This window comes from Pecten maximus, chromosome 1 (genome assembly GCF_902652985.1).
Source record: "Pecten maximus chromosome 1, xPecMax1.1, whole genome shotgun sequence".
Taxonomy (NCBI): domain Eukaryota; kingdom Metazoa; phylum Mollusca; class Bivalvia; order Pectinida; family Pectinidae; genus Pecten; species Pecten maximus.
The window spans coordinates 51,096,738-51,108,638 of NC_047015.1; the positions used below are offsets into that span (position 1 = coordinate 51,096,738).

The following is an 11,901-nucleotide window of genomic DNA, read 5'->3' on the forward strand; positions in this document are numbered from 1 at the left end:
AAATTTGCTTGTTTTTCTTAGAATTTTAAATGCTGCAATTGGCAGTTGATATAGAAAATCAAACTATTCATGATCTCTCCCAAGTTTTGATAGCATTCCTTAATTTATTAGGAAATTCCATATTTAAAAAATGTTCCATAGAAAACCATTATTTGATGTAAGGAAAATCTCTCGGTTAAGGAACATTCCTTGAATTCTAGAATGCTTTCTATTGCCAGGCCAGTTTCATAATTTAACTGAAATTTCTTAACTTTAAATTTGCCATAATGAAGCATTATCTTTTTTCCTATAAAAAATTTAAAGTGAATTTTTAAGTAAGAGTGTTGATGATACTTGGGCCTGATGAGGTACAGAACTTATTTAGTGAAGGAATGTTGATGATACTCGGGCCTGATGAGGTACAGAACTTCTTTAGTGTAGGAATGTTGATGATACTGGGGCCTGGTGAGGTACAGAACTTATTTAGTGAAGGAATGTTGATGATACTAGGGCCTGGTGAGGTACAGAACTTATTTAGTGAAGGAATGTTGATGATACATGCGGCCTGATGAGGTACAGAACTTATTTAGTGAAGGAATGTTGATGATACTGGGGCCTGGTGAGGTACAGAACTTCTTTAGTGAAGGAATGTTGATGATACTTAGAACCAAGTTATTGTACAGTACTTAGTATTGTATGTGAAATCAAATCATGTCAGTTCTGTTAGAGACACTTAATATAACAAAATTTATTAAAACTTAAACAAAACAGTCGAGATATTGTTACTGATAACATTTCTATGTGACCATTGGCCATTTAAAACAGGCGATGGCTAAATTCAGTTCTGTTACAATTTACACTGATCCTGGGTTGGTGCCATCTAACTGACCACCTATTATCCTGGTGACCATTAACATAGGTTTGACTGTATTATATTCATGCATTGGGTATATATATATATCTGCTATACTTTTTTATAAAAAAAACCTTCCTATTTAACTAAACACTACACTCTTTGTACCACATTAATTTAAAAATTTGTAGTAATATTATTATCATCTAATGAAACTAATTACATAATTAATGACACCATGTCGTTAGGGATTTCAGATTAAAATTTCAATTTTCATACATTGTCTGCTTAATTTGATGAAATCTTAATAATTATGAAATAATGCTGATTATTTTTAGCTGGACCCTTAATTTTTGCCATGGAGTCTGAACTAGAATTGGATATTATTGGCATGATAAGAAACCAGTCAAAATTTTTTAATATTTATGATCTGTAAATTTGTTTTTTTATCATAGTTCATCGTATAACAAAGTAGGTTGAAAAATGTTAGATATTTACATAATGTATATATCTGTAGTTATTGAGAACAAAGGGTGTGTAATACTTCAGAAAAGTGATAAACCAGGACTTTACTATCTATAAACAGTACCGTGCGCTTTGCTATGTATTGTTGAACATGCAGGAAATGCTTTGTCTGTTGTTGTTGTTGTGTTTGCATCTTCATCGGAAACCGAAAGCCGAGATTTTTTTCTACAAGAAGAAATTACTTTCAGTTTGGTGGATAATAGTAAAAAGAAACATGCATTAAGGTTCCGATCAGGATAGCTTATCTTATCATTGACGGAGATTAGCAGGGAATTGGTGATTCTTCTGATAGGGGAAAAATCTTTACGTATGAAACTGCTGCATCACACTTTTAGCTGTTGGACAGATTGGGCCAAGTCGATAAATATGGTTGCAATTAGCTTATTTGGTAGAACATGAGACAATGCGATTTCAGGTGAAGATCTGAGGGGTGTAGGTCGATCCTTACTCAGGGGCAGTCTGTGTTTCTCAGTAAGCTGATCATGAGATCATAACATATCATGTGCTCTTATGGTTGTGTCCTTTGGCAAGACACTTTACCAATATTGCTCTGGTTAGCATGTGAGGGGCCTCAATTATGTTGTTTAGTGAGGTAGCCACCAACTACTACATAGAGACTCTATCATAAAATGACACTGGCTGTTCATTTGGTGATAAACCCAGCAAGCAGTCGCTCAAATTACTACTTTTAATAGGAATCAGCTTAAGCTATAATGTCCGCAAAATGAACACTGTGTGATTTGATTTGCTGTGGGATACATATGTAAGTTTGAAATTCACAGTTATCCACAACTTTTAACATTTAGCTATTGGCATATTCACAGGTGTGAAATTGACAGGACAAAATTCACTGTGTGAGATTGACAGCTATTGACATATTCAAAAGTGTGCAATTGACAACTACTGACATATTTACTAGTGTGATATTCACATCTAATGATATATTCACAAGTGTGAAATTGACAGCTATTAGTATACCTTGTTGTTCAGAAGTGTGAGATTGACAGCTATAGATATATTCACAAGTGTGAGATTGACAGCTATTGGTTGACTATGTGAGATTGACAGCTATATTGGTTCACAGTGAGACTGACAGCTATTGGTTCACAGTGAGATTGACAGCTATTGGTTCACTGTGTGAGATTGACAGCTATTGGTTCACAGTGTGAGATTGACAGCTATTGGTTCACTGTGTGTGATTGACAGCTATTGGTTCACAGTGAGACTGACAGCTATTGGTTCACTGTGTGAGATTGACAGCTATTGGTTCACTGTGTGAGATTGACAGCTATTGGTTCACTGTGTGAGATTGACAGCTATTGGTTCACTGTGTGAGATTGACAGCTATTGGTTCACAGTGTGAGATTGACAGCTATTGGTTCACTGTGTGAGATTGACAGCTATTGGTTCACAGTGTGAGACTGACAGCTATTGGTTCACTGTGTGAGACTGACAGCTATTGGTTCACTGTGTGAGATTGACAGCTATTGGTTCACTGTTTGAGATTGACAGCTATTGGTTCACAGTGTGAGATTGACAGCTATTGGTTCACAGTGTGAGATTGACAGCTATTGGTTCACTGTGTGAGATTGACAGCTATTGGTTCACTGTGTGAGATTGACAGCTTTTGGTTCACTGTGTGAGATTGACAGCTATTGGTTCACTGTGTGAGATTGACAGCTATTGGTTCACAGTGTGAGATTGACAGCTATTGGTTCACAGTGTGAGATTGACAGCTATTGGTTCACAGTGTGAGATTGACAGCTATTGGTTCACTGTGTGAGATTGACAGCTATTGGTTCACAGTGTGAGATTGACAGCTATTGGTTCACAGTGTGAGATTGACAGCTATTGGTTCACAGTGTGAGACTGACAGCTATTGGTTCACAGTTTGATTGACAGCTATTGGTTCACAGTGTGAGATTGACAGCTATTGGTTCATTGTGTGAGATTGACAGCTATTGGTTCACAGTGTGAGACTGACAGCTATTGGTTCACTGTGTGTGATTGACAGCTATTGGTTCACTGTGAGATTGACAGCTATTGGTTCACAGTGTGAGATTGACAGCTATTGGTTCAGTGTGAGATTGACAGCTATTGGTTCACAGTGTGAGACTGACAGCTATTGAGAGCTATTAACATTTTGTGGCTTGTTTTGCCTAATGTTGCAAGTATTAATGTTGTTTTTGCCTCTGTACAAACGTTGTGAAGGAAATTTAAAAACATTAAGTATCATTAATTAAAAACATGATACATGTTTTATATTAAAGGTCAAAGGTCAACTTTTTGATCGGAATTTAGATCTCTTGACAAAAAGGAACACATTTTCAATTGCATTAGTCTTTTTTGTAATGCAGTGACCGAACATAAACAATCAGAAAAATTAAAACATCTTCTCATTAGACAAGAACCCCTCAATCAATTTTAGTAAACTTTTGCTGAAACTTTCCATGACTAATGACAAACTCAACATAATGTGTTACATTCCGATTGTTTCCTTGAATGGCTTTTTCCGAGAGGTAGGCCAAAAGTGTCAAATCGACCTTTCTTATTTAAACCCAGATATGTCATAAGTAAATATTCTATATATAGATGGAATTGTCTGGAGGTGGTTCTCATTGTGTATTTCATGATGTCTGGATCTTGAGTTCATCCCCCTTTAGGAGGGGGTATAACTTACTGTAATACTTTATTTATATAGAAAAATGGCATGTCTCAATATACATTTTCTTTACAATCAGTTGGAGATTGTTTAAACTTAGTTGGAATTATCAGCATGAAATCAGAATACAGTAATCTATTTGTATTTTGGATACCAATATATCTGTATATAGTTTTTCTCAATTTATATGTATATATATATATATCTTTCCAAGTTTATTTTTTCTTGATATTTTATATTTACATATATTATGAATGGTTATGGAATTTTTATTTTAAATTTTAAAATTTTAAATATTTTTTTTTCTCATTTTCATTTCAAATTCAATTTCTTTTTAAGGACGGTACATGGGTACTTAATTGTTGAATGAACTTTTTGACAATTTTTAGCTTAACTGCCTAAAGGGCAAGTGAGTTTATGTTGTGGTGCGTTGTCCATCCATCATCCATCAAATTGTCATATAAATCCAGACTAGTCATAACCCATTTAACCAGGGTAATTGATTTTGACTAAATTTACTCTAGAGCATCCTTGGGTAAAGGGGAATCAATTTTCTATAAACAGTAGGTCTCGAAGCCCCTTAAGTCAGAAGGAAGGGGCCAATTAAAGGAAATAGTGCAGTCTTTTAAAATAATTCTTCTGAAGGAATGCCACGATTTTGTTCAAATTTTGTCTGAAACATCTTTGGGTGAAGGGCAGTTAATAAAGTATAAATAGTGGGTGTCAATCCCTGGGGCCGGTGGGGCGGGGCCCAATAGGGGAAATTGAGGTAAATCACTTAAATCGCTACTTGTCCTGAATGACTGAATTGATTTAGATGAAATTTGGTCTGGAGCATTATTGGCCAAAGGAGATACAATGTTGTATAAATAGTGAGAGGGTGTGGCTCAGCTAGGGCCAGAGGGGCGGGGCAAAACATGGGAAAGCTAGGGCCAGAGGGGCGGGGCCACACATGGGAAAGCTAGGGCCAGAGGGGTGGGGTCAAACAAGGAAAAATGAGGTAAACTTTTGATAAAAGAATTCTTGGGGGACTTGCAAATTACATTATGAAGTGTGATGCCCAAATTGAAGCTGTACCACAGGTGAGATGTCTTCTTTCCATGAATGTCTTCATCATTGATGACAACGGAACTATCCTAAGTTTGTACATTAAGTTTGGATTATTAAGAAGATATAATATTAGTTCATATTGAAACTAAAAAACTTGAAGCTGGCTAGCACATATAGATGTTCTTTGATTAGTTTCACTATTAAGTTTGAGAGTAGCTTCCTTCAGCTATAACGAGAACCGTGAATGCCAATGGTGTTCACTCGATCAATGTTGAACAAATTAACCTTATATGAAATTTGTCAGAAAAGTGACATTTAATATTGAAAGTTTTTAATCATATACATTAATTCAATTAACAAATATTTATTGTAAAATCAATTATATTTGAACAGCTTAAAATTGGATGAAGATTGTTGTTAGTTTGTGTGTGACATGATATAAAACAAGTCTGCATTACAGTGAATGACTTAGTTAGAGGTCAACTGTCAGTACTTCTGAACCAGGCCTGTGTATCAACGTCTTAGTCTTAGACATAGTGAATACCCTAGTACACAGTCAAGTAACGGCTGGTTTATACAGAGACCTCTATAAAAGTTTATAGATTCAAGTCTCGGTTTGAATGAGAAAACAGTGTCTTTAATTAAGTAGGGAACTCTCTCCTTAGCTGTATAATAATGACATGTTTTGGTATCCTAGCAACAAATTCTTTAAACTCACCAGAGGTGATGGTCTTCCATGTTCACGTTCAACATTGTTGTCGTTTTGTTCTCTCACACTAAATATATAACTTTATATATATGGCTCATTTCATTCATACAGCCATGTGATGAAATGACTTGAGCAAGACTATGATAGTGTTACGAAGGATATAAATACTGGATTTGTGTGAAAAATAAAAAATTCTTTTAATTAAGTATAGTATATTCTTCAGAATGTTCTTATTTTTTTTTGATTCAGTAAATTATTGATACCCAGCAGTCTATGTGTAATGCAGATTAGTGGAAATTTTTAATATTTGAATGATTTAATTTCCTTAAATATGTTATTGTCTTTGTATGAATCAATCTTAAAAAACATTGATGGTATGCAGATTTTGTTTGTTTCTTCGCTACTAGATTTCATTTTCTACTATTCAGGGAATACCTGTTATGATTTTGATTGATGTAGCTATTTGAAATCTCTATCCTCTGTCTGCAGTCATCCTTTGCCCAGGAGCGTCGCGTCTCCATGGAAAAAGTGGAGAAGGCAAAGCGTCGTCGTAGTAATGAGCTGTATGTGAGATGGAAGGAGATGAGGCGACAGATTGAAAAAACAGCCGAAGAGGAGTCCCAAGAGGTCGAGGATAACTGGCACTTTAGAGGTAAGGTCACAAGAACAAGTGGAGACAAGGTCAGAAGGTCAAGGATACCCAACACTAATGTCAGACTGTCAAAGTTCAGAAGGTCGTGGAAACCTGAGAATGCAGATGAAAGGTCACAGGAACTAATGACCAAAAGGTCAAAGTTCAGAAGGTCAAGGATATCTGATGGTATATAGATAAAGCTAATAGAACTAATGACAAAAAGGTCAGAAAGTCGAAGTTCAGAAGGTCAAGGAAACATGACAGTGTAGATGTACGTTCACGTCACAGGAACTAATGATAATGAGGTCAGAAGGTCAAAGTTCAGAAGGTCGGGAATATCTGATGGTATAGAGGTAAGGCTAATAGAACTAATGACGATAAGGTCAGAGGTCATGGTCCAGAAGGTCGAGGAAACATGGCGCTAGAGGAGAAATGTCACAAGAACCAGTTAATAGAAAGTCAGAGACTAAATTAAAGTCGTAGTTCGTCTAATGACAGTAGGGTTTGGAGGTCATAGTTTAGAAGGATGAGAATAAACAACATCTTAGAGTCAGCAGAAACTAATGAAGTCATAAAGTCGTAGTTCAGAAGCTCGAGGAAAAACTGCATTTCTATAACTTCCTATCCTGATGGCGATTCCTGTTGTTTATGATGCCTTGTTTAGATGTTATTTGGACATTCCCGTGGGCCAGTAACATAGCTGTACAGGTATTGTGTCAAAATCTACTAAATTTAAGAAAATACATGAAATTGTATAAGTTGTTGAGTCTTTAACATGGAACTTATGTTGTGTCATACAGAGAAGCAGGCTAAGGAAGCAGAGAAACAAATGCAGACCTTGGCCAAGCGAGCCCGCGAGGAGCATCGTAATTCTCTACGACTCACTTCTGGTGTCATCAGTGCCGCATCAGCATTTGCGGAAGGAGTTAAACCTCCACTTCCCCCAAAGTAAGCACTTCATCAAAATTGTTTAATTTGTAGAAAATGTTTTTGTTGGATTAGAGGATTTCATTGTTAGAAGATTCCTTGTAGTTTGAAATTCTTCCTAAATAAACTCTAAATGCACATTATTTGTAGAAAAAACTGTGTTGGATTAGAGGATTCCTTTGTTAGGAAATTCCTTGTAGTTTGAAATTCTTCCTAAATAAACTCTAAATGCACATTATTTGTAGAAAAAACTGTGTTTGACTAGAGGATTTCATTGTTTGAAGATTTCTAGATGTCTTAGATTTTATCAAAAAAATCCCAAAGTTCATATTCATTAGTAGTAGAGGTTCAACCCTGCAGTCTACCTTAATGTAGCAATATGAGCGATTCTTGGGTTAGATTAGAATTCTTTCAGGTAGGTATTGTAGGTCCTTACGACAATTTCCCTTTTAGTAGTTAAGGGACTTTTTCATTCCGAGTTGTATACAGGTATTAGATTTTTAGAGAAACATTGCCGTATGAATCATTTTCCTGGCTATGTGATCTCTTAAACCCTGTCAGGTTTGAATAATAAAAGATACTACATCGCCGACAGCATATACTCTGCTTCTCACCAAAATGTATATAACACCAACAGTATTTATATATACATATATATAGTATATAAGAAATTGAAATCTGTCCTTGCGAAGGTGAATGTATAAAAAATAACAAAAAACAGACTTTGCCGCAAGGCCTTTCTGCCCTCTCAGGCTTCTTCAGGCGAACTGAATATATATATATATTTAACAGACGCAAAATTAATAATGAAACACCGCCATAAAAATCATTGCTTGTAAGACCGTCGGTTACATACAAAATATAGAGGCTGAGCACGATAAAAAAAAATTCAAGATGCCTTTATGAGGGTGGTAATAGCATAATGTATGTAATTTTTGGAATGGTATGAAAATATGTAACAGTCTATTCATGTTTTCATTCGCTTATAATTACTCTCTGTCGGAGATGTAGAATCTGAGTGTTTCTGATGCCTTATCATCTTTGGTGGTGTTTAAGGCAAAATAGTTTCATTGTTATAGAAACCCTTGGTTTAATATACAGTTATCAACATGCTTCTTCAGCATCTTTGTCATTGTGATGAAATATCATCTTTTATCATATTAAGATATTTCTTTCATTATCTCTTCTTTATTTAGAATTCAATCCTAAACTAACTTCAGATTTCAATCATTCTATAATGTCACAGATGTTTTGATTGGTCAAAGCATCCAACTAACTTTTGACACAATGATTTTGATTGGTCAGGCCCAAATATCTTACACAAAATGCCTTGGCTAGTCAGAATGGAATGTAAGTAGACTTTTATCTATATGCCTGCACCTTCAGTTACAAATCTTTGAAGTATGGGGAAATTGTCAAGTGATTGTTGTCAGTATCTAGAAAAAAATAATAAAAAGTCTTTGCCTGTTTCTGTTGGGAAAATTCTAGATATTTTTTAATCAGTGGTTTTACTGGCTGCAGGAGAACATCTCTTCCCTGAGATATCAAAAGTACTGTACTTTCGTTTTCTAAATATAATTTTCGTAATATTATTATCCTCAATTCCTTTTTGCTATTTTCTGTAGAAACAAAGATGGTGGTCATGTTAACAACACAAGGTTTATTGCTGTTGCACAATAATTTGATATTTAGGCAATTTTACACACCACATATGAAGCTTGTGAAAATGTTTTCAGACGCTGCTGATTAGTGACCAGGGATTCACAGATGATTATAAAGTGAATTTTTTATTTCTTTTATGAGAATTTTCCTGACAATGATAAAAGAGCAGGCAAAGAATAAATTCATAAATTAATAATACTTTTTTTTTATTTTTTGTTTTTTAAAGATTTTGAAATTGTAAGATAATTCTGTTACTAATTCCAATTACAAAATGTAGTATCTTGATACAAATGTATTATGATAATTCTAAAAGTGTTATTTAGATTGACAATTTTCACTGCATGGGTACTCTTTTAAAATATGTATTACATATCATGCTAGCTCTATGAATATTTATTGTTTAACTTGGGAATATGTTATCATAGTGAATGAAATTTTGCATCGCTTCAAAGTCCTTAAAGTCCATTTTCACCTATTTTCATTTTTTCTGCCTCATGGCTCAGTATGTGGCGATATCATAATGTCCTTTCTTTGGCTTTGTTTAAATTTTTTCTGTATTTCTTCATTCTGTCCATCCCCTTCCCCTTCTGAATCCCAGCCATTCTTCTATTTTGCATCTTTTCATTTCATGCATGCCTAGCTTCATCCCATCATCAGTTCATGTTTCTGATCCAATCTCCAACACCACTTTCCCTTTCTTGATGGTAGCATACCTGCTCCTACATATTGTAGCTGCAATAACATAGCTCTGGATAGACAATTTCTCATATATGGTTGTTGTGCAAGTGGGTATGAATATTTGTTTAATCTTCGCCTTGCCCCAACAGGCCTTCTCTCAATCTTTATACCATCACCCTCGCTATCTCCCAGATCCAGAATGCTAGACCCCTCCATCCAACCAAGCTATTGTCCATGGAATGCTCACTAATATAGAAGCTAGAAGCATGTAGCAATAGAGATACGCCTGCTCCCATATGCATGGTAGTTTAATTAGTACAAACTCACATTTTATTTTCTGTTAATGATGTTCAATGTTTTACTGACAACACTTGTAATATTTTAGTGAACCCACAAATGTTTAATCCATGCTTGGATCGTAACCTTTAACTTAAGTTTTGAAGGAAATTTCTCCCTATTTGGCTTTACATGTCAGTAAATTCTTCAGCTAGTTTATGAAGGTGAATTGTTGGTAAATTCGCTGATGTACATATTTTTTTTTCCAAATTTCCATATTCTTTTATGTCAGTGTTAATTAATGCAAGATTTAAAAAAATCATTAAATTTTTTGTCTTAAAAATATTCAGTTCTTCAAAATGTGCTAAACATCCCAAAATCACAATAAAGAAAAAATCTTGGTTGGTCTCGTATCCTCAGTTTGGTGATTGTGATGGATTGCAGCCCTATATCTTTTTGATGGATTGCAGCCCTATATCTTTTTGATGGATTGCAGCCCTATATCTTTTAATGTTACATTAGATTTCCTTGAATGTATAGACTGAACTACCAGATATACAACCAGATGAAATCTTTAGTCTTGATAATTGAAATAAATCTTGTTTTCTTTTTGGATTTATTTAATACAAAGGTTCACTTTAATTTCAAATTAGAAAATTCACCATGATTTCAAATTCAAAAGTTCACCATGATTTCAAATTCAAAAGTTCACCATGATTTTAAATTCAAAAGTTCACCATGATTTCAAATTCAAAAGTTCACCATGGTTTTAAGTTCAAAGTTCACCATGATTTTAAATTCAAAAGTTCACCATGATTTCAAATTCAAAGTTCACCATAATTTTAAATCCAAAAGTTTGCAATGATTTTGAATCCAAAAGTTCACCATGATTTCAAATCCAAAAAGTTCACCATGATTTCAAATCCTGTCTGTCATCCATTGTCCGTCCTACATCAAATTTTCCCTGTAAATAACTCCTGAATAACTGAAAGGCCAAGAAGTGAGGTTTGACAGCAGTTGAGAAGAAAATTAACCTCCCTTAGTCTATATACTGTAACAATCTACTTAAACCAGCGTTTATGCCTTGTATGTCTTTCATGTGAAATAAGTGATTTAAAATTATTGCTGTTCTCAGGAAAATATATTTCACTGTACATGGGTGTCTGTGTATTTTATAGAGGTGGTACTAAAGTATCGAGGAAGAAGCGAAGTATGCGGCCTAAAAACAAAGACGATGTGGTCAAGTGGTTCCTGGAGGAGGAGAAACCACAGGGAGTTGGTATAGACCCTAAAACTAAGGCTGTGGCGACCTGGTTCCATGGTAAATATATGTCTGTCGTTGTTATCACTCAAACCCAGTGTGGTCTTAAGGCATTGGTATCTTGAAGCTGAAAGTGAAAAAAAAAGCTTCCAATTGAAATCAAAGTTTCAGTATTAAGAAATTGTTTCTGAGACACCGCCTATGGAAACTGAAACTTTGCATATGTAAAAAAAAAAATTGAATATCAATTGGAAGCTTTTGAACTTGCGCCATCAGCTTTTTTATAGTGAAAATATCCTCCTAAGTAATATCTATCTTTACCTAGTAGCTGTGTTTGAAATAAGAAAAAAAAAATAGAGAATGTCTGTACAACATAGATGCCCCTGCTGCCACTTGATACCTCGAAACCTCAGTACATTGTAGTTCCTTAGTTTAGCTAGTTACATTGTTGGGATGGGACACGACGCGACAGACATGGGTAACACTATTTTATGGCGGGGGTAAAATGATCATGTGTATTTCAGTATCTATTCAGACTAATGACAATGCTGAACTTCAAAACACCCTAAATTCACTGGTGTCATATTGTGTCACCTTAAAACCTTTCTTATTTCAAAATGATGGCCGCCAATTTGAAAACTTCATATGTAAAGTTCACTTTGAAATTTAATATCAAATTTATTTG

General features: G+C 34.8%; 1 protein-coding gene across 4 annotated transcripts in view; it reads left to right on the top strand.

The window, feature by feature from the left end:
* The window catches only part of LOC117337273 (SH2 domain-containing protein 4B-like), a 43,514-nt gene that overhangs the window by 23,362 nt on the left and 8,251 nt on the right, over window positions 1-11,901 (top strand). For 3 of the 4 annotated variants that reach the window (XR_004534785.1, XM_033898171.1, XM_033898184.1), the window contains 4 exons: window positions 6,268-6,430; window positions 7,213-7,360; window positions 8,645-8,689; window positions 11,134-11,276. Coding sequence is in view for 3 of the 4 variants with exons in the window: in XM_033898171.1 (XP_033754062.1) it covers window positions 6,268-6,430; window positions 7,213-7,360; window positions 8,645-8,689; window positions 11,134-11,276 (499 nt within the window). In the remaining variant the exon portion in view is untranslated. The remainder of the gene's footprint in view (window positions 1-6,267; window positions 6,431-7,212; window positions 7,361-8,644; window positions 8,690-11,133; window positions 11,277-11,901) is intronic. The other variant, XM_033898193.1, reaches the window with a different exon arrangement.